Raw genomic sequence first — 23,920 nt, 5'->3', positions numbered from 1 at the left:
AATCATCAAGGAGTAGGGTCAGTTAAAATCTCTGCTAAGACGCTATCATTAAATCCGAGAATCAATAGCTTTATTCAAAGTTGACATTACGATGACATTACCGTGAGAAATAAAAGTCTTCTTGACATTGAAAAAAAAAATGTCAATAACCTTTTCGATGTAAAATTTTGCTAATGTGAGAACGCTTAATCACTAAGATTGATTATCAAGAAGGCAGTTTTCTAGAAAGCAGTTCATTGTGTTTAATAAAGAGTACTGTTGTTACTGTCCCTTAAATATGAAAGATGCCCCCAGCTAGAAGAATAACAATCATCACTTGAACAGAGGCACTCGTCTTCACTTGAGAGTTGCAAGAGTCTTCTGCACAACATGACACGTGACACGTTACTTTCATCTCCATACCAAGTTTGTCGAGGTCTCTACAAGCTTGAAGTTCACTGCTGGAGCACTGGGCCTGAGGCAAACAGTCACGCTGAAAACGCTTTGATTGTGGCATGGTAGTGTTATCATATGTCACATGATAGTCGTATTTAACGCATCTCTCTTCTTGGACGGCACATTCTTTGGTCGTCATGTTTTTGTCGCAGTTTTCCCATGACTCTCTGCTTTCGCAGGCCTTACAGCGAAGGCTAAATGCTAGAAGAGATATAAATTATATGTAAGGTTAGGTTTTAAAAATGATGATGGGCATGATCGCGATAATGATAACGATAACGATATTATTCATGTGTCTGAAGAGGTTGTTAACTGTAGGTTTCCCTGATAAGGTTTTTTTTGCTGGGCTTAGTTAACTTGCTACCAGAGCGCCACGTTTAAGTACATCCTTCTACTACCACTACTACTACTACTACCACTACTACTACTACTACTACTACCACTGCTACTACTACTACTACTACTACCACTACTACTACTTCTACTACTACTACTAATAATAATAATAATAGCAATAATTGTAATCATAATAGTAATGAAGATGATAATGATGACGAAGATGATGATGATGAAGAATTACAGGCGGATATCGTTGTCAAACGTCTTGGTTTCTTCTTGACAAGCATGTTTTGTCACTCTCTGATGGTTGAGCCATATTAGGAGACTTAACGTCGCGCCTTCCTGACTTACGTAATAGGTTTATAAATGGATTTACACGTTGAAATATTGAAATGACACTTCTGCTTGTATGTTACGAGTCAACGGAAGTTTTAAGAATTTATATTTTGTGGGAGACTTACAATAGAGAGATTAGCAGGGTAAATTAGATTTGATAAAGGAGAAATATTTTAAGAAGTGAACGCGAGCAGAAAGAAACGAGGCCGATTTATTTTTGTCTCGTAGGAGAGTATTCTAAGTTTTTATCCATTCCTTACCATGACACTCATGACTTCTAAGAACGACACCACAAGTTTACGTGGTCATCCATCCACTTTGTAACGTTTTGGCTCCATTCAGATATTTACTTAGCTTCAACTAAATATTTCCTCAGTTGACGCTACTTAAAAGTGTTCTCGATAAACTTCCATTGAATTTTTAACGCTTTTCAGTTCTTGGAACGGAACGGCCTTGGCTAAGCGAGTCTGAATCTCTGGGTGATAGACACAATGTCGCGAAGTAAATTAATCTTTTCTACATACATACATACATACATACATACATACATGCATACATACATACATACATAAGCTTATTTATCCTCGGATTTCAGTGTAGCTTACAAGCTAGTATCTCCGATCCAAAGTACTAATTTTAAAAGTTACAGCAAGAACAAGGCTAAAAAGTTAAAAAAAATAATTAATAATATAATAATATAATGTAAAATTAATGTAATGTTAACAGAAACCGTGCACTAACAGTTTGCGCTTAAATTCACTACAATCTACAGTCTTTCTAAAGTGGTCGGGGAGGGAGTTCCAGTACTTAACAGGTGAATAGCTAAAAGAATTTAGACCATATGTGGTTGTAAACGGATTAGGAAGTGATAAAATATTGGTGCCCCTTAGGGACTAAGCAGTAGATCTTAGCTTGATCAGTTGTTTCAAATAGCACGGATATTTATCAAGATGGAGACAGTTGAATATACAAATCATCATATTTTGTATCATCCTGTTGGCTAAACCACACACACCTGCCTTGTCTAAAAGATCATCATAGTTCGAGTCCCAGTCCTTTAAAACAAATCTTAAAATACGTCTATTTAAGGTGTCCAGTTTAACAGAGTCCTCTGAATTACAAAAGTGCCATATCATTGAACAGTAGTGAAAATAGGGTAACATAAACGTTTTATAAAGGCGAAGCATAATTTCGGTAGAAATAAGTTTGCCAAATCTTTTGAAGACACTGAACTGATTATTTATTTTTTTGCATACAGAGGATGTGTTCCTTGAAATTAAGTTCATTATCAAGAATTATTCCAAAAAGTTCCAGGCATCTTGTGGTTGAGAAGGAGAAAGGGTAATCGGTTTTGCCAAGAACCATCCCTTGGTGTTTAGCGGGGTTGGCTTTCATCCCATTGTCTTCGAACCATTTGTTTGCTAGTTGTACCTCATGATTGATCCGCTGTTCCAAGGCTACTGGGTCTACGTCAAATGTGTGCAGTTGGCAGTCATCAGCATAAGTGTTAAGTTTTACAGACTTAATGTGAAAGATGAGTTCATTGGGGAACATGTTCAAAAACATGGGTCCCAGGACGCTGCCTTGTGGCACGCCACGCTTCACGCTCATCCAATCCGAATAAGTATCACCGATTTTCACTCGCTGCATTCTATCTGTGAAGTAGTCACCGATAAGGGCACAGCTGGATTCATGCAAACCATACACTTTCAGTTTCGCTAGTAGCAAAGTATGAGGTACGGTGTCGAAAGCTTTTGACAAATGCATTGATATAACCGCCACGATCTCTTTATTATCTAGACTACGCCTCCATTGCTCAGTCAGCCTAAGCAAAGATTTCTCACAGCTATGGTGCCTTCTGTACGCAGATACGTATTTAGACAATATGGTTTGGTAAAAATCGCCCATTTGAGCTGAAAGCAGCCTCTCGAAAACATTATTGAGCGCAGGTAGAACGGTCACTGGTCGATAATTGCTTTTGTTCAGTTCATCGTCCTTTTTAGTTCAGTTCATTTATTTGTTTAAGCAGGTTGATTAATTGGCAGCTGTAATAGCTGATGTGGACCTGCTGTCCTAAACCACCCATCCCACCCCAGGGGAGGACATCCATCACACAGTAATCTCGTGTGTGGGAAATTAACGTCTCCTGCCCCAACCCTGCAGGAGACGGGACCTCCATTTATTCGTCCCTATCCGAGAAGACTAGAATATCTAACCATTTCTTGATGTTATAGAAATATAGCAAATTCTTCTCAATTATAATAAGACCTTGAGTGTTGGTCCGGCCGGGGCTCGAACCCTCGACCTCCCGCACTACAGTCCAGCGCTCTATCCATTGAGCTAACCGGGAGGCGATAAAGGAGTAACTTGACCTAATTTCCAGCGCGACGGATACTGTCCTGTCCTGATCGAGTGATTCATTATTGCAGCAATAGGACCAGCAATCGCGTTGGCAGACTCTTTTACCAGTCGCGGTGGTATTCTGTCATGACCACAGGATTTTCGGGAGTTGATTTTGAGTAACAAAGCTTCCAATTGGGTTTTATTAGTATATTGAAAAGCAAATTTGTTTCTCACAGCGAGCTGTTCATTGTTGTTGAAAATCGCCTGAATGCTAGGATGCGCATCCAACTCTTTTCCATAACAACAACAAACATATGAAACATATGAGTGAACTGCGGTTATGAGACGTATATGAGCACGATCCTTCGCAGTAAAGCACTATTTGAGCAATAGTGAAAATCAGACCTGAAAAAAATTTCAGGCCTGTACGGGATTCGAACCACTGACCTCTGCGATACTAGTGCAGCGCTCTACCAATTGAGCTAACAAGCCAACTGGGAGCAGGCCATCAAATTAATTCGACATAAACCCGTAGATGATAAATCAAACAACAACAAACATATGAAACATATGAGTGAACTGCGGTTATGAGACGTATATGAGCACGATCCTTCGCAGTAAAGCACTATTTGAGCAATAGTGAAAATCAGACCTGAAAAAAATTTCAGGCCTGTACGGGATTCGAACCACTGACCTCTGCGATACTAGTGCAGCGCTCTACCAATTGAGCTAACAAGCCAACTGGGAGCAGGCCATCAAATTAATTCGACATAAACCCGTAGATGATGTTGTTTGATTTATCATCTACGGGTTTATGTCGAATTAATTTGATGGCCTGCTCCCAGTTGGCTTGTTAGCTCAATTGGTAGAGCGCTGCACTAGTATCGCAGAGGTCAGTGGTTCGAATCCCGTACAGGCCTGAAATTTTTTTCAGGTCTGATTTTCACTATTGCTCAAATAGTGCTTTACTGCGAAGGATCGTGCTCATATACGTCTTTTCCATAACTCTGTTCAGTAATCTCTGGCACGCCGTCCGCGATGTTGACAAAATAACTATTAAAAAGCTCCGCCATTTGTTTTTGTTTGTTATCACGACATCGTGTTCTTTTAATGTCATTTGCTTGCGTGCTTTTCCTTGAATGAAAAAATGGGCGGTATGTGTCCCAAAACTCCCTTGGGTTTTCCGACTCACTTTTCTTATCGAAGAAAGTTTTAATAGCTTTACGACTTAGAGAGGTGCAAATGTTCCTTCGTCTCTTATACAATTCATAATTAGCAACAGTTCTTTCGCGAATGAAACGTTTCCACAAACGGTTTTTCTGACGAATAGCTTTGCGCCATTGTTCATTCATAAAAGGAACTTGATTTCCCCTTATGCGGACCTGTTTCAAATGTGCATGCTCAGCAAGAATGTCCTCGTATAGACAATCAAACACGTAGAGCTTATCGTTAACGTCGTCAAATATTTCAGCTACTTGGAAAGGAACATTACGCAAATCATGTAGAAAATGCTGTTTATCAAAATTTTTAAGGCATCTGAATTGTATTTTCCGAGATCGTATTCTCGGTTCCGATGCCCTGAGCATGGCAAACACAAGAGAGTGATCACTTATATTAACATGGACTACGCCCGATGACTGTATTTTTCTCAAGTTGTCAGTGAGAAAAAGCAGTTCAAAGTCAAATTGGAGTTATCGAAAATGGCTACTTGAATATAATACCGTGAGTACAAAAGAAATGATAAGAAAGACGGGCTATGCATAACAAAGATACTGATTTCTTTGCGTCAGCGTGGATTTCCCCATCGTCTTGAATTACATGTATTAGTTAAAACATATAAAGCAGCATGAGCAAAATTAGATTTTTTGTTTTAAGGCTTATATTATGTCATTACTTGATTGCTTCGTTAAAAGATGTGGAATTCAGGGAATTTTTATTTCAAGTCATTAAGTTTGCAAACCAGTTCCTGTGTCTGGTGATCACGCAAACTTTAGCAAAGTTTTAACTGTATTCGTGGTCGACTAGGATTTTACCGATCTTTTTGACAAGTAAAATATAGTTTCTTTTTTCAAGTAAACATCAAAACGACGCTTCTATTTGGGTTTCATTACTCGCTCAAACTTACCTTTAGGAAGAAAACTTGTTAGGAGTAACGGAAACAAAATGAAAATTTTCCCACGGCCCCGATTTGAACGGGTAAAATTTGCCATTTGTGCGTCGGATCAAGTTGGCTCGTTGTTTGAGCTACTACCGGCAGTTTTCACAACGTTACTCGGCATACACAAATTCTGCGAAGAAGTACTTCAGCAAGTCATTAATATTTTAGTTTATTATTGTATTCATGACACCTGCAAGACGTCTCATCGCCGGTTGAATAGTGATTAATAATATCTGCATTGAAGCACCAGAAGCTGTCGTCAAAATTGACTTTCTGACTGCGATATCGGCAATGTAACAGTTGATTTAATCCGAATCAATCATTACAGAAAACCATTTTACATCATTGTGCAGTAGGCAGTTAGACGGAATACTGATGTACTCAAGTTTTTTAACTGGATAATTGATTTTGTCAGAACACAATAAACTTTGGATGAACTTAATTGCGAGCAAAACACCAACTCACTTCAAAACAGTAGACAGTCCGTGAAGCTAAACATCATGTAAGTTTAATTTATTTGTTTATTTGATATTTCTTTCAATATGCGGTTCAACAGTTTTTGTAGGCGTAACTTATTCTTACTGAGCGAACGCGGCTTTTATCTTTAGGTAAGAACGCCGAGCCGTGTGTATTAAATTTGACGCCTGCGGTTGCATTTCACCGCGAAGTTCCCGTCCATTCCCTTTTATCAACTTTCCGACAGTCAACAAAGTTGAAATGGTAAGTTGGCCACTGTAACGATTACAAAAGCTGACGTTTCGAGCGTTAGCCCTTCGTCAGAGCGAAGGGCTAACGCTCGAAACGTCAGCTTTTGCAATCGTTACGGTTGCCAATTTACCATTTCAACTTTGTTGATATATCCAAATTATTTCGTTACCCCCACCGACGCAGCCCCAAACAGTTTCTTTAGAAACTATCAGCCTTTATTAATTTCCGACTGTCAATTGAGGAAACTAGCCAAGAAATTGTCACCAGTACACCTGAAACTTCTTTTACCGGTATTACTGTCGGTCGAAATGACATTGTGGCTGGCGCTCACAGAAAAAAACTGCAAGTTTCGAGTTTCAAGAAGGGATTCATTCTTCAGCAAATGCGCCCTTGGTGGCAATACAGACACTATTTTGAAGAACCACAATTCACTTTTTTTAGGTGTGCGTGCACCGAAGTATGAATGCCCTTGGAGAGTTTGGATGCCTTTCAAGAAGCTAGAATTGCCCAAGACTGCGCCTCGAGCAACTCTTACGCTTCATTTTTCTCTTCCTGCGTGCATCCATACCTCGATACACACACTAAGTATGAAACTATTCTTAAATGCTTAGAAAGGCCCATAGAAACGGCCCAGCTTTAATCGTGGCTGTGATTTTCGTCTTTTTTTTTTTTTATTAGTATGAACCTTTCTAATCGTAGTCAACCTTAATAATTACTGAACAGTGTGAGAATTTTAATCACGAAAGGGCTGTGCTAGATACCACGAATATACATCTGCTTTTTTTTTTTTTTTTTAATAATTATTTGCCGAAGTAGAGGCGAATAGCAGTAGACGTTCGCTGCGCTGCGAAGCCGGTAGGGTGAAATATCTTCGAATTTTACCTGCACTGAGAAGAATACTCGTTGATGAAAATTGTAGATATTTATATGAGGGAAAGAAAAAAAACAACAGGATTCGACGAATGGGCAATGAAACCGTATCTCCTTGAAAATTTATATGCAAGTTTTTAAAAATATATATTTAAGACAACGGGCCATACTAGTAGACAGGTGACTCTTCAGCCGAGTTTCGAGAATATTCTTCTGATGTATTATTTCTGAAATAAAATCGACATAATTCTGCTTGCACAGCTTGATTTTCTACCTTACAATGGATTTTATTGACCATCATTTGGATGGAGTGGGAAGAAGCTTTATAAGGTGTAAATAAGTTGCAAATTTGGAAAAAGATTTCTTTTGATTGAAGGTAAATTTCAAAATAGTTGTCAAAAAGTGAAGCCAAAAGCCTACGATCAAGTCATATAGCAACAAAATAATTTTATTTTTAGTCATTTTACTTCTAGACATGAAAATAAGCATTTTCATCTGTGATTAGAGACTGTTATTGCAAATTATTCTTTTAGTTGAAAGTCTAAAATTTTCCCATCATTGAAAATAGCCAGCTTGAACTATGCGCCCGTTAAATAATAGATTAAACATTAATTTACAAGGCCTTTGTGTCTTGGCTCCGCCTTAATGAGTCAATAGGGACCTTAAGCAGTCAGGAAGGCAACGCTAAGGAAGACGTTGATTAAAAAATAAATTTCTACTTTTAATCAGAATTTCGAAAATTGCTGCATGTGTTTACCATCTCATACGGCGCCACAACTCAACCCCAAAATGACATATAAAAGTAGCGTTGAGTTTCAAATGGAAATTAAAATAGTTTGCCTTTGCGGTTTCGGTTCGTGAACGAGCAAGTTTTGGTGATTTCACGTTGTTTTTTGCACAGCAAGGCTATGAAATGTACTAAGTTTTAAAATGCACATGCTGAGCTATTGTTCTTCCAATTAGATCTTTTGTTTTTCTACGTCCTCGTTGCCGTCACCGTCGTGGTTTGCTTAAGGTCTCAAATAATGAGCTAAGACAGCAATCAGATTGCCTCATTAGGGCATGTATCTCGCTTCAATCATATGACAGTTTTTCGAAATCTTACACCAATCACAGCATTTGGGTGTTGTTTCCTTGCCAATGAAATCATAGAATCAGGGGACTGGGCCAAAGAATGACATTAACCAGACATATTGGGCTGATTTCGTAAGTGTTAAAATTGTGGCCATCGTAAGAGTCTCGTCGATCAAGGTCGAGATTTATCGGGATAAGAAAGGTTGGCGGGTAATTTTTAAGTAAAAATGTGTTTTTCCGCTCTTCTACTTGCAACGCACACGCCGAACAACTTACATTCCACGACCAACAATGAAAACAACGTCCAAAGTCCAATCAGAACATACCTAACCAACCACTGCATTACATGAACTTTAGGTAATTTTTGATAATCCACCAATCAAATTCCATTTCGCCACATTAGACTTTGCTCCGTGATCAAGTGTCATTTTCTTGTAAACAACCCTCATTGTATTACATATTTAACACACGGGGAGCAAAGTCCAGACATACAACAACCAATCAGGGAGCCCTCTTTGAAATGTGCTCTTTTTCTCATTGTTAAGTGTATTTTCACTTATTCGAAGAACAGAGATGGCAATTTATCTTCGGTTAGGATTTGTAAGAGATACAATGGAGTTTCCGTTTATTTTTTACGGTAAAATTACGTGAAATGATATTTTTGAGGCAACTAACGGTAAACGAATAATTTTGATCTTCCTTCTCTGGTAGAGGAACGGCATTAAGGGTACTTTCATTCGCAACCGTTGTTTGGTCTCGTCACGCAACTTGCTCTCTCTCCCTCCAACTGCAACCTCGTTCTTTTTAATTCTTTGTATCTAATTTTATTCCTCTTGCTCGCTTGTCTATCGATGTCCAAAACGCACCAACACGTTTCCTAATTAATCAGCTCCTTTATTCTAAGAATCACTCCGCTTAAACTCCAGGCTTAACTACAGCATCAACCGACTCGAGCGCATGCAGGATCGCTATATTTTACTAAGTAGCTACGTGATACCTAGGAGTACAAAGTACATTCTGGGAAATTGAGTGAAGTCATTTCCGGTCATAAACAACAAAGAGCAATAACAACTAAACGAAATAAGGCATTGTTCACGGTAACCGACATAGTCCCATTATACGACCTTCTTGGGTCTCTTTAGTTAACTTTTTGTAAACCTGATCTGGGTGCTCAAATGCTGAGACGAGATTTTTGGAAAACCTGCTCTCTATGGGGCCATAATAATGTAAACGGAAGCCATGTAAAAAACCTCTTAATAAATAATTACGCAGCTTCTCTGGGTACTCCGATAAGTACTTTGCTAAGCTCTTAACTTTGACTGGAGTTGGGAGTGCTTCGGAGGGAAGTTGGATTGGGCCCGGTATTTCCCATAGGCTATTTGGGGGCTTGTTGGCATTTGGAAATTGGGTGGCTATTTCCACACCTGAAACACTGGTGTTTGTAAGAACATCCTGGGTATGCAATTCCTTTGTGGAACTTCCAACAAAATCCCTTTGGGATAAATGATCCCCGTTGTTTACTTTTTCCTGGCTGGGTACTAAGTTTGGGAAGAAAGGAATGAGACCTAAGCCAAAGCTCAGAGTGAATTTGGTCCCAAGGAGCACCCTGTGTCTGCCTAATGCTCCAAAAATTCTCATCATAGAGCCTCCAATTGGCTCCCTGAGAGGCTAATTCTCTAATGACTGACCCATACTTCATGAGGGCTGGGGTATCGTAAGGGGCTTTTTTTGAATAGATGGCGAGAAACACCTGAAAGGCCGAGACCCATTGATCAATCGACTGAACAGTCTGCCGCTTAGGACTAGGTGCTAAAACTAAAGCTGGCTTGCCACCTTCACCCTTCTCTAACCAGAAGGTATAATGATCTTCTGACTAAGTAAAGCTACTGTTTAACAATAGTGAAAAGTCTACATACTCGTTGGACCATATTTGTTTTTTTGACCTTATCAGGTACACGGTGTGTCAATGGCACTGCAGTGGACAAAAAAGTGTTCTTACTTTGAGGTGCTGCACCAGGTAGTAAAGAACTTGTGACCTATTGTACTGCATTGTTGACAGTGTGGATTACCGCTTGGTCAGCATTGATAGTGGTGGGGTTATCATTTATAATACTTGAACCTCTGTTCCCTGCTGTACTTGAAGTTGAACCGGGATCTGGAACAAACTGCAGTTCCGGGATTGCTGGCGCTGCTGCAGAATGCCGGGGTTGTGCAACATTGAGAAGTGTTTCTGAGATCGCTTTTGAAATGGATGTGGTCAGTGCTGCCAGTACGTCTGGCGAAAGGGTGAGCTGTAATGTTGCCAGGGCAGCGTGTGGAGGTTCCTGCAAGTCGACTGGCCTAAGCTGCGATGGATGTGGCTGCACCACTGAGTCTAAAGTGGCACTGCTGTTGGCGGCACGACGCCTCTTGCTAACTCTCTCGGCATAGGGTTGTCCTCTCTTAGGTGGCATTCTGTTGAAAGCACAAATCCAGAAGTAGTATGGTTATTAAGAATTACATCAAAAGTAAAGCTCTTTTATCAGTTTACTGTTCAGCTATGAGAAAATATTGGAATCCTAAGTTAAACCATAAGTAAAATAAAAGGAAGAGAGATGACAGTATAAAACAATCTGGCACAAATAAGTTATCTATGACACCACAAGGTAGTTTTAGGCATATAAAAGATGCAACAGCACAAATGGTACATGAATGACACAGAGTAATAACACTCCCGTCGAGTAAGTATCATGACCTATGCTGACAAAGCCAGAACTGTACATCCCTTCCATACACAGCCAAAGAGGTGACAACCTGGCCACACAAATTAGCAACAACTGGGAAAATCAAATAATGTTTTCACTGTGGCTGTCTCGGTGAGCAACACAACGAGCTGACTGATAGTATGAAATGCCGATTGAAAGTATTACAACAAGCGCGTTTAGGGCTAGTCGTTGGCACCAACTGTAATTTGCCTAGAGCCGCACATCCTGAATCAAGTCGCCCGGTCTCAGCTAAAGTGATTGAAATGGAGGTTGTGCTGTGAATGTTTTCAAGATCACAGAAGTCTAAGTGAAGCCTTCCAAGTGATGTCTGGATCGCTATTCCTGCAATCTAAATTCTAACGACCGACTAATCTTAGACGCGCACACGTGGTGTTCGCCCGCCGCCATGTGATTAGTCTGTATGACTTGTTATAGCGATTAACTGCGCTTAATTCAAGTAAACACAGCCTACTTAACTGAACGATGAAATGGACACCTCTCTTGAAGTCCTTCTGAAGGAAGATAAGAAGGATTCCGTCGAAAGCCCTTCAGCCTTCATAAAAATGTTTGCCCTGCACCGAAGCTTAACTAAAAGAGGCCCGAAATCACATGTTCGGATGTTTAAGTATCTACCATTGTAAGTCCCGGATGTAACCCCTCCGGGATAATGTTAAACGCGGCGCAGACTGCGTAAATTAGTTTATTCTCTTTGGTAATAAATGTCATTTTATATTTTACATCTTCTTAGTGAACATTTTTATTTTTTAGTTTTTAGTATCTATGCAGAGTTGAATTTTTTAACATTTAATTGTAATGAGCAATTGAAAATTCTTATATCGATAATTGCGCAATGTAAGTCTACAAATTATTATTATCTTAGGTGAACTAAGTTATCATATGTTAAACGAAACATTTAAGACGACGGGCCCTTCGGGAGAACCAGAGCTTTTGTCAATATTTCGCCGAGTCGGATTTCCTTTGAATAACGGTAATTTTCTATCTTTAACTTTAAAACCTCTTCAAATGAAGTGTTTAGGATATATGCTAAAAGGCCAGGATGTTATTGGAGTCCTACCGAATCCCTTACGACATGCTTGTGAGAGAAAAAATATGAAGGCGATAATGCGACGCAACTGCAAAAGCCACATGAGGAGTCCGTGGTGGTCTGTCTTTACCTTTATTCTCTTTTTAAGACAGTGGAACCCCTCTAAACCGGACACTCTTAGGACCGGAGCAAATGTCCGGTATAGAGGGGTGTCCGGTATACTGAGGTTTTACCCATAAGGCGATTTCATGATACACGAGTAGTAATAAAGCACACTAGTAAAGGAACAAACAATTAACCGGACCCCTATTGTTTTCATTCATTCAACCCTGCAACAGCTGCACGATCGTGGACTTTGGATTTTTTGCTTCAGTATCGATTGAACAATGAGTAATTAGCCGATACACATTTCTCACTTCTGATTGGGATTTCACAGCTGCATGATTACAGTTTTAATTTTAATCACGTTTAAAAACGTGTGATTTGATTTTGGCGGCAGGCCTAAAACTTTCACGTCCGGTTTAACGAGGTCAATTTCTTTGTCAGTATGTGATAACGGACTGAAAAAAGCGTCCGGTTTCCGAAAGTGAGGGGTTCCCGTTTACTAAGGTTAAAAATAGAGAAAATGTATGACAGAGATTTTGGGGCCGAAAAAATGGTCCGGTAAAGAGAGGATTCCGGTTTAATGAGGGTCCGGTTTAGAGGGGTTCCACTGTAGTTGCATCAATGTCTGCCTTTGACAACTCAGCAGCGGAATACCTTAAACAAAGGATACTACTCGGCAGACATTGTAAATAACTATGAAAAAAAATTAAGGAACGAGATTTCTGATCTTGAAGAGCTTACTTATACACTCGCAAACAAAAGAGGTGGAAAATATCAAAGTGTGTTCTCTGACTCTAAAAAAGTTGGCTTTCAGTGACAATAGCGCGAGCAGAACCAAAAGCTTAAGAAACAGAGCGTAGAAACACCTTTAAAGTGTAGGTTTCAGCCAAAGAAAGGGAGACAAATGAAAAATTCCAAAAACCTCCCCACCCCCAAATAAGGGAAAAGGCCTTGGGAACGAGGCTGGCTCCAACGGAGGGGGGGAGGGGGGGGAAGGGGGAGAAAGACAAGAAGACTACATATGCAGTTTATTTTTTTTCTTACAAGTATTTAGACAACAGAAACAATAGACCACAAAATACCTGTTTGAGTTTATTTCAGATGAATTGTCAGGTTGTATTTTTCTCCCATAAGTTAGGTAAAGTAATAATGCCTTGTTTTCGTTCTTTTGAAAGCTATGCTGAGCCTCTTTTTCTGTTTTTGTTGACGAAAACATCAGCCAGCCATAAAACATAAATAACTCTTGCATGCGTAGCATGCCTATGTTTAATCAAATGTCAATAAATGTGTAAAACTGAACAGGAACAACTATTCAACGACGCAATTAGAGCAACTAATGGGGAAAAAAAATCATGACGGCAACAACCGACCGCTTTAATTTTTAGCGGTCAGTCGTTGAGACCCAGCGGTTTATGAGAAATGTTACATGGTTACATAGTCAGCGCTTTACTTTTTCCATTATGTAAATGAGGAAATCTTTGTCTTTGATATTTGCTTTATTTCCGGAAATTGAGGATGACTTCTATCATTTACCTCGTGCAAAAAATAGTAGTTATTATATATATATGTACATACACTGTACCCGTAAAACCGTTGGGTCTCATCGCTGATATGCATTTCTAAGGGTTTGTAGGTATCAATGATTCTGACCACACTCACTCAGACGAGACATTCAGTGTGAAAAGTTTATTTAGGACGAGTCAGCCAGTCTTGAAGTATGCGCATACTGATACAACCTTAACATGTCTACACTGAAACTGAAGGGTTCTACAAAAAAAAAAAGGCTGAAAGTTTCTAAAGAAACTGTGGTGCTGCGTCGGTGGGGGTAACAAGGTACGTATTCCTCATCCAATGCAGCAGCACGACACCCCGAGGAAAGGGTGAACTAACCTGGTTCCACTACTAATGGCACAGAAAATCAATGAATGCAATGATACTTTACAGGAAGTTGGAAGACAAAAATAGAAATTGCTCACACATGAGACTGACCGACCAAGAATGACTTAATTTTCCCGCGAAAGGCTTAAGAGTCTGTCCACGAGAGGACCAGGCAGGCGTGACACACGCCATCTCACCGATTTCCCTCAAACTTTCACAGATGATTAAGATCATAAAGTTATTCAAGAGTCCAAAGTAGTTTGGGCTCTCGGTTAATCCCTGCGGTACAAGGGCTTTCACATCAAATCCCAGGGATAAAACCCCGAAATTAGCCCTAAAATTGCACTTCCAAAAAAGATCTCCCACACTGATAGAATGCGGTGGATTTTAATCTATTTTCATCCAACAATTTTTTAAACCTTAAGCAATCGAAGGTTCAAAGTTGGATTGATTTGAAATCATTCTCGCCAATCGAGAGCAGTTCATAATCAACCATGTCACGCGACAATTTTAAGAGACCGAAAATTAGGCTTTTTTAATTGCATATATCTCCAATGGGCAACGTTACATGTCGATCAACATGTAATCAGAGTAAAACCCAATCATAGTGCTATGTTTCTGACAAAAAAAATTTTTGGCCTCTGTGAAACATTCGTGATTACATTCCTCCGAAGTCTGTGACAGGCAATGTTGATTCCTCCTAAGTGCGTGACAGGCAATGTTGATTCCTCCGAAGTGCGTGACAGGCAATGTTTATTTAAGCACTTTGTGATCACAAGCTGCTAGTTAATGAGCCGAATCAAATCGTGTTATGGTATATGCGACTCCAATTGTTTTGTTTTTTGGCTCTAAAAGTATCAACAGGTGTTTAACTGCATAGTTAAGGCGCTGAATTAATTGTACTAATTCGTAGATATTGGCACAATTCACTGACAGTTAGTAGTAAATCTAATTACACCGATTCGTGTTTTTATGCTGGAAGTCAACAGCTAAAAACAGAGTATGCGAGGTATATTTTGCACATTTTGTTACTTTCCATACTTGTTAAATTTATTATCAAACTTAGGATGCACTTGAACTAATTTCCTTCTGGAGAAAAAACAGCTGTCATGCAAATTTAGGTGTGTGGCGTGACACGTGCTCCGGTCACATGTACTTGCATGAATTCAGAAATGATATTCCCAGAGCTCGAAAAAGATAAACGTCTATCTTGAAAGTCAATCCATATTCTATTTTAAATAAACTTATTTTATTTCACCTTTGTAAAGTCTGATTGCAGGATTGTTTTCGAGGTAGAGATCCTTCAATCAGGCTAATGTAAACACCGTCGCCATGAAAAATAGACAAAGATAACAAAAAAGCACGTAGTCTTTTCTTCCCAGAGAAGTCTTGCCGTAGGTTTTTCTAGTTACTTTGTCGTTTTTTTGGAGCTGCAACTTAAAGCTATGGCTGCCCAATTGTCTTATTCGTTCTCTTCGCATTCCAAGAGCACTTGTGATTTTTCAGCGAGATTTCCAGAGAAGAATGAATTATTCCCTTTGTCATACTGTACGAGGATGTCAAATCTCATTTGCGACAGCTGAAGGTTGCCCAAACATCTGTTAGGTCGGAAAAAGACCTCATTTTAGCTAGAGTGGGATTCTTTGATGTGATGGGGGACGATATGAAAGTGTGTCCGAAGCATCGCGCTGCGTTAGGCACCTGGTGGAGACCAAGTCTCAAATGTTACCATCCTCTGCATGGCATTAAGCGACGAAAACCAGAAAGAGGAGCAAGCCTACAGATGTGAAAAGAGATTATAGAGAAATGGAGAGTTCTTGTTCCCGTCGGTGCAGGTATGGTTTTGTTTTCATTTTTTTCTGTTTGGAATCATGTCTCTTGTAGAACCAGATAGACACCAGTGGTATTCCTTGTACTTACTAACTGAAATTACTTAAACTGGATAGGGAATTAACAGAATTTGTAAATAGTTCATTTCGCAGGTCAATATGACGATAACTGCTCACTTCTTGTGACAGAAAAGTTTCAACAGGAAGCTGAAAAATAATTTTTTGACCATTTACTTTGCACACAAGGTAAAAGGTAGTCGATAACTTTCGACTTTAGAACAGATTCAAGTTCTGTATTGGCTAGACGATCTTGCTTTTTTGGTCTTAAGGGAGCTACGTCACAATATTTTGAGTCATTTTTACAGTCGTAAAGAGTTGCCTTTATATAGAATGAAACCTTGAAATGATCGTTTTATAGGGCAGAAAAACACTAAAGATGCAAGAACGGAACAAGGATCGCTATTCGTTAAGAATGGTGAACTTAATAACAAGGATTGCAAATGACGAACTTGAAAAAAAAAACTAGGCAAGTGTCTCATCCAGTGTTTGACAAGCAATCGATAATTAGATGGGTAAAAAGATCGCAGCCAACGACAATGATTCTGTAAGAGGGGTTTCTTTTTGTTGCAAATCTACTCTTTGCAATCGATGTAAAAAGACATATAATGCCAACTAATTAATGTAGTTGGACCCCTTCTCCTTTTCCCTTTTAAAATATATTTTAATGTTTCTGCTACGAACTATTACAGGTATTTGCAAATTATGCCGCAGCGAACACGGTGCTGCTCTCGTCGTTGAACCCGCATCACCAGAGCCTCAGTCCTCTCTTGATCCTACTGCAGTCAGCGAGCCCGGATTTACTCTGTCATCACTCCGAGAACAGCCTAGTGAGGTAAATTTTCTTGAAGAAAGGGAAAACGAACGCACCTGCAGTATATTATATTTTTGCGGTAATGTATTTTTTTTTAATTCTATAGGCAATACCAAACCCACAACTCCCAGCGGGGGCAGATGATGTAAATTCTGAGGCACCTTCATACGCCGCACAAGAGGTCGGTCCCGGGATAATATCAACTCTGCAACTCCCAGTGGGGTCAGATTATGCAAGTTCAGAGGCTCTTTCGTCCTCTTTACAAGAATCAGTACCTGAGATCGAAACGTCGCTAGAATGGCAGCCAACTCTTCAAGTACAGCAGTACTTGAAGAGTTGGCGAGTTACTTGAAGAGTTGAAGTACTTGGTCTACTAGCCTACCAATTTACCTCAAGGATATGATCGAAAGAGTTCAGAAAAGAGCTCTGCGTATATTATTTCCGGCGCTGAGCTACAAAGACGCCATTGTGGCTGCAAACTCCACTCGCCTAAATGTGAGAAGAGACGAACTCTGCAAAAAAGTTTGGGGCGGTATCTGTGTGCCTGGGTCACGGCTGTACCACCTTATTCCACCAAAGCGCGCCGATTGCCACGTTTATGAGTTGCGCAACAAAAACCATGTATCACTCTTTAAATGCCGGACCGAAAGATTTAAAAAATCTTTCTTTCCAACAATGGCGTCTAACGCCCAGTTCTTGTAATCAAGCAAACCTAAGCGTTTTTCATTGGTATGTAACTGCCGATTCTTGTAATTCCCAGTCCCTTTAGATTTTTAATTTTAAAGTCAAATGTAAGATTTTCGTACTTTTTAAATATTTAAAGCATATTTGTAAATTCACATGTATTTCACCACTTGGGTGCCATTTTTGAATACTTTTAATAAACCTTCTATCATCATCATCATCAGCATAGGCTTCACTTTCTGAATAACTTTCTCCGGAACTCTGCGGAAGGAAGAGTAAGTCCCATTCGATCTCAGCTCTGTACAGATGTTTTGAATTTGTCCCCTTCCTCAAGTCGCTACTACAAACGTAAAGCAGTGCAAGCTGTAGAGCAGTACTGGAGGCAATTGCGCCACAGCGGTCCACTAGGCTTTTCAATCGGGTTGTTGAGAGGTACAGCAGTGGAGGGGATGGAAACAGGCCAGATAATCAACTTCTTGGAAGACTCGTAAAGCTCAATGAAGAAGCAAATTCATGGTATACCAGACAGCAGATACTCTCTATTTTTTTTTGTGACCACTCGAGGTCTGAATTATTGACCTTAATTCCGGGTCTTACAAAATGGAGAATCGACAAAGCAAGAAAACACGCTTTTCTTAACGAGCCTGGTCAACAAATAGAACTACCACAGATCAAGCGAAGTAGAATGCACCCAGCAAAGGTTCACCACTTTCTTGATTTTGTTTCTAGTCCGTCTTTTTTGCAAGATGTCGCGTACGGAACAAAAAAGTTTAAACTTTCCGATGGCAACACACTGGAAATTCCTAATGTGGTGAGAACTGTGATAGCATCGAGACTTGTCCAACTGTATACTTCGTACTGTTCCGCGACTGGATTTCAACCTTTAGGTCGATCATCGACGCTGTTTAACATACTGAAGGTAAGCAGTTTCGAAAATAGAAGAAAGTCTCTCGATACGTAATTAAGGCAATTGCATCGTTGATCCTTATCAATTTGTAAACAAACCGACTTTGCTCTGCCTACATTTCAACATTTTCTCTACTCCGTGAAGGTACCTTAGTCCTAAACTCCGGAGTAGCATCGCTACTAGTAAGGAGATCGATGTACAGATCGCTGCCTATGATCGATATTAAGATCTAAAGAAAACAGATATTGCATCAATAATGTTATTACTTTCACACTTATGTCACTAGGTAGGTGTTCCCTACCAAGGGCACCTGGTGCGAGATAGTTTTAGACACAAGTAAAGTTCATCATCCTATTTGCGTGATGCACCTTCAAAAATAAGATAGATAGACTAACAGGCATGACATGCGTCAAACGTTGCAGTTGAATTCTTTTTTTCAAAAGGTATGCGCGGCTTCTAAATAGAAATCGCTCACAGGGCTGGATAGCATTCAAACAGATGGTGTGTGTGCCTTTGCCACTGATTAGTAGAAAGAGCAGAAAGGTTATGCTCACTCGGTAAGTAAAATCGTTAAAGTTAGCAAATGCTAAAGAAAGAGCAACTTATTAGACCGTAAAACTGTTAGGGAATTTCCTGGTAATAAAAGGTTTGAAATATACTTTATTCCCTTGTTATGCGTAAATGAATGTTTTCATATCAGTTTTATAGCATCTGGAACTACATGCATCAACTGTCAGGGTTTTATATATATTTCTAAATATATACCTTTTTAGGTCTACAAGAAGAAGGAACGAAGGATATGAAACGCCGCTTGAAGAGTGGGAGGCAGTATTTAAAGACCGATTACAAAATCCACCTAGCAAGGGAGAGTCCTTGTCCTGACCACTGCCGACAATTTGCCTTGAGTAGTTCCGATCCAGAATTCCACGGAAGCTGTGCGCATCAGCACACGGTCAACTGTGATCGATGCGAGGATCTTAAGAATGTAAAAGCAGACCTTCAGTTGGCATTTGACTCACAAGAAGTCAAATTCAGGGGATTATATGTGTTTACAGTTGATACCATCTGGTTTCCTCACAACCTTCGTATTGTTCTCGAATGCAGTATGCAACTGAAGTCCACGATATGTAACTAGCAGTCAAAGATGACGTGACAAATAACTATCAATCTCAGTGTCATATCACAAAGGCTGGAACGGTTTTTTAATCTTCTTAAACTTTTATGAAATGCTTGAGAACTGAACCGTATTTAATGTTGTATTTACCAACTTGTTTTCAAGTGGAACCTTGAGAAGAATTTACCAAATAATAAGCAAGTTTTCAAATCTCAAAAGAAAGCATATTATTTAAGTTATATTGTTATACGTCTTTTAGCACTAAAGACCAGCTGAAAGAGTTACAGTACGATGTGGATAACGCAATTCCTGATATTGATAGAAGGAAAGCGCATATCCTCAGGGCGGCTCACCAGAACACTGCAAAAAGTGCGGTTATCGAGAACCTGGCCAATAACCAAGTACTTATCATTATGGATTGGGCTATGAAATTTCTCCCAATCGGTTACCGGGAAACACAACGAGATTGGTTTGGGAAGAAAGGAAAGTCATGGCATGTTTCTGTTGCTGTCAAAAAGGGGGATGACGGAGAAATTAAGGTAGAGTTTCAGTTGCGTCTGGCCGTAATTTAACTAAGATCGACGTCTAGTAAAAAGAAAACTTACAACTGATTTATGATTAGTGTTCATCACGCCAGCGCAACGTAAGGAGTGATAAACTAATCTAGTGATCATCATACTAACTTAGATCAACGCATTAACGTGAAAGCGTTGCCGCAACCAAGATTTTTGCAAACTTTATATCTTTGAAGAAGACATTGGCCAGAAAAAGTTGATTTACACATTGTACGCAATTTCTGGAGGTAAAAATGTTGGGTAAACCGAAAATGCAAGTACATGCTTTCAAAAAATTCCCTATTGCGTAGGTTCTTTCATAATATAGAGCTTTATCTCAACATTAGCTGCAAGCCTAATGGTGACCATACTAATTAGGTAATACAATCCCGTTTTTTCTCTAGACAAGAAGCTTTATCCACCTTTTCGACAAATGCACCCAAAACTGGTTTGGAGTGGCATCAATCCTGGAAAGTACGCTTGTGGCCTTAAAGGCTAGTTATTCTAACCTCAGTGAAGCTTGCGATCCGATAACTTCAGCGATCCCCAAGCCGGCAAAGATGTTTGTGACCGCCGTATAGCCACTCTTAAAAGTCACATGCGGCGATTTACAAACGAGGGAAATGACATTAACAACGCCAATGACATGAAGGTTGCAATTGAATCGTATGGTGGAGTAAAGGGCTGCTATGCCACTGTAGCAGAAATCCAAGATTCTTTTCAAAATATGACGAAACATAGCATGACTGGAATTCAAGCACTGAACAATTTCTTGTTCGAGTCAGCAGGACTGAGAGCTTGGAAGGCATACAACGTGGGCACCGGCAGGTTTTTTTCGCTGGCACAGCTTCAAAAGTATGGTATTCTACAAGGTCCCACAGGTATCAAAGAACTTCAGCCATTTAGCCAACCGTTACAAGATGTCGGCACGTTTCGTGCAGGAGCAACGCAGGCCCAAGATGTCGGACCATTAGCGCCAACGGAGGTGCAAATAATGCAATCAGACGAAGCAGAGTCAGCAACGCGATCGATTGCCTCCTATTCCGATCCTGCCCTGAACAAGGATGTGTCAAAGTCTACAAGGAATTTAAAGGTCTAGAGAAACATCTCGATGTTGGACGCCACCTAATCGAGTTAGAAAGAGAATCGGACTATGACAGCATTATAACAAAGTGGGCAGAGACCTGTAAAACTGTTACAAGAGACCATGTGGAAGGTGAGGTTGGTGGTGTACCGTCAGTAACAGAATCCTCATCAGTATAAGCTGACAGTCCATCACTGGAGGTGGGTTGGGCAATGAAGAAATCAAAGAAGTCAATCCGATTTTCGGAACGCGTTCGCTCTTATTTGCAGGAAACATTCTTCCAAGGAGAGGAAACCGGTGTTAAAGCAAATCCCGCTGATATTGCATGTAAAATGAGGAGTCAAAGATCGTCAAATGGAGATAAATTGTTTTCAAAGGAAGAATGGCTTTCAACACATCAAGTTGCAAGATATTTCAGCAGGCTGTCAGCCCTTAACAAGGGTGGTGTCTTGAAGCGAAATGTAACTGCTTCCCAAGAGGAGAAAGAGGACCTTGATGATTATATCAGCGAAGTAGAAGCAATGGAGACAAGATTCCAAATAGGAAGGGAACTAGAAATTTAATTCAAAACGTGTATTTTAATCGAAGTAATCTCTATTTAATTATAAATAACCTGCAAAAGGCTCTCATGGATACCGTGAGGTAAAAAGTACTGTCTATAATATCTGGCAAGGAGCCTGGCAAAACAGAGGAAAGCAAAACCCTCTGCATTTGAGTACCACAACGCTACTAGCAACTCCTTGCCACATAACATATATAGCAATGCGAATTCAATTGTAACTGCAATGAAACGTGGAAATAAGCTTAGCACTTATGTCCACTAAATACATATAAGAGGCTGGCTCCAGTCCTAACGTGAATAATTGTGAGCAAGACTACTGCTATGGGATACTCCACAAACGCTTACCAAAACAAAATAAACTGCAACAATCAAAATAACAGGGGTATCTTTCAATCTAGCATATAGACTTGAGCAGCTCTTTCCCTACTTATTAAAATTTTGTAGCAACTAAAGTATTTTGTAGTAAGTTCTCAGTTACTTCGCACTTCTGTTCTTTCAAAATTGATAATATTGCATACGAAACATGAATCTTCGAATGCCGTTTTTTATTATTCTCGGATTGGTTAATAATACCACAAAACATAATTTAAAGGATTTATTGAGGCGCGAAGATAATAATTTACCATGAAATAGTATCTAACAGTAAGTGCGTGGTAGTCAAACCTAAAAGAAAAAGAATGGAATTAAATTAAATGTAATTAAATGAAACTAAAAGAAAACAATGGAAAAAGTGCGTAATACTAACTAATAGTGCAATAAGTACAATTTCATGGGTCTAGTTAAATTACCCTAGTTCCCACATCATAGTTGAATAGAAATAGAGAAAATTTTGATGAATACAAGCACAAAGTGGCAAGGAAACTGATCGCTTACGTCCTTTTCTTTTATCTTTGTTTACTTTTCATGACGATAGTTCTTAGATTCACCTGATTTCAGAAAAATACTCATGCCATTAGATTTTAGTACAGTAAACAAAAATAACTTGAACTTAAGTCGAATATGGATTGCCTGTCAAAGAGAGACTTTTTTTTTTTCGAGCACAGTGAATTTTATTTCTGAATTCATGCATTGAAGTACATGTAACAGAAACATGTGTCACGCGCACACCTAAATTTACATGACGGCTGTTTTTTCTTCGGTAAGGAAATTACTTTAAGCACGCTCCATGTTTCAAGATAAATTTAAGAAGTATGAAAAGAAAAAAATTACAAAAAATAGTTGGCATACTTTGCTTTCAGCTGTCGACTTTCAGTATATAAACACGAATCGGTGTCATTAGATTTGCTAGGAGATCTTCTTAGGTAACTATCAGTGAATTGGGTCAATATCTACGAAATGTACAATTAATTCAACGCCTTAGCTATGCAACCAAACATCTTTTAATATCTTTAGAGCCGAAAAACAAAACATTTGGCGTCACATATACCATTAAACGATTTGATTCGCCTCGTTAACCAGCAGCTTGTGGTCAAAAAGTGGTTACCGTATTTATTCGCCTACAAGCCGATCTCGGCTATAAGCCGAGACCCTAAACTTCTTCATGTCAGCAGCTGTTGCATTGAAATAAAAAATAAACACAAAACATTCGGCTATAAGCCGAGACCTAATAATTGCAAAGTACTCCACGCGTGTCGTTAACTGAGATGAATTAACATAAACCGAAAACAAAAGGAGCTTCCCTCTGGAGAAACATGCAAAGAAAAAGTAGGTTATTTTACTCAGTTGTTATTGGTCGTTTAATTGAAAGTAACAACAAATCACAGATAAGTTGAATTTAGTGTGTAAATAAATAGAACCATGCGTGACATAACAAAACATTCACCTAAGTTCAGAATCCTGTCTCAAGCAATCGCTCTCTTTCAAAGTTATCGTAATCGATCATCATGCCGAAAGTTCGTCGTTCTTCATACAACTTAGCGTTCAAACTAAAAGTCGTTGCTGAAGCAAAGGCCGTCGAGAACAACTCCGACATCGCTAGAGATTACGGAATCAGTGAATCGATGGTGCGTCGCTGGCGAAAAGATTAAGCGAACCTGTTTTATGGTGAGCTTAAAATGTCAGCAAGGCGAAAGACGATGGGCTGCTTTTCGCCAAAGTATCCTGAATTGGATCAAACACTACTGGACTGGTTTTCAGAGCAGGGGAGTCAAGGTAAGTCTTTCGCTTCTTTAAAACAATGAAAAGCTTCGATCAACTGATATCTGTCAGATCGTGTTGCAATGTTTACACAAACCGTGGGAATGACCGCTTCTGATTGGCCAGTTTTTCATGTCGTCAAAA

The 23,920-nt window shown here is 39.5% G+C and overlaps 1 protein-coding gene and 2 pseudogenes across 2 annotated transcripts; 1 reads left to right on the top strand and 2 right to left on the bottom strand.

Annotated features, from left to right (window-relative positions):
• Positions 1 to 53: 53 nt before the first annotated feature.
• On the bottom strand, positions 54 to 5,771 carry LOC111334595 (uncharacterized). The gene is made up of 2 exons (XM_022940381.2): positions 5,579 to 5,771; positions 54 to 636 (listed from the first exon to the last, which is right to left on the bottom strand). The coding sequence occupies exons 1-2, from the start codon at positions 5,661 to 5,663 to the stop codon at positions 272 to 274; spliced, it is 450 nt and encodes a 149-aa protein (XP_022796116.2). The 5' UTR covers positions 5,664 to 5,771; the 3' UTR covers positions 54 to 271.
• Positions 5,772 to 7,619: 1,848 nt separating this feature from the next.
• LOC111334605 (uncharacterized) lies at positions 7,620 to 10,716 on the bottom strand (annotated as a pseudogene).
• Positions 10,717 to 16,561: 5,845 nt separating this feature from the next.
• Positions 16,562 to 22,538, top strand: LOC148741003 (uncharacterized; annotated as a pseudogene). The gene is made up of 8 exons (XR_016001700.1): positions 16,562 to 16,756; positions 16,842 to 17,051; positions 17,644 to 18,338; positions 18,770 to 18,883; positions 19,100 to 19,364; positions 19,703 to 19,979; positions 20,399 to 20,906; positions 20,939 to 22,538. The product of XR_016001700.1 is annotated as an uncharacterized LOC148741003 (transcript).
• The last annotated feature ends 1,382 nt before the right edge of the window (positions 22,539 to 23,920 follow it).

Source organism: Stylophora pistillata, chromosome 1, assembly GCF_964205215.1.
Source record: "Stylophora pistillata chromosome 1, jaStyPist1.2, whole genome shotgun sequence".
Lineage (NCBI taxonomy): Eukaryota > Metazoa > Cnidaria > Anthozoa > Scleractinia > Pocilloporidae > Stylophora > Stylophora pistillata.
The sequence above is the reverse complement of the archived record's forward strand: the minus strand, read 5'-3'. Positions and strand labels throughout refer to the sequence as shown.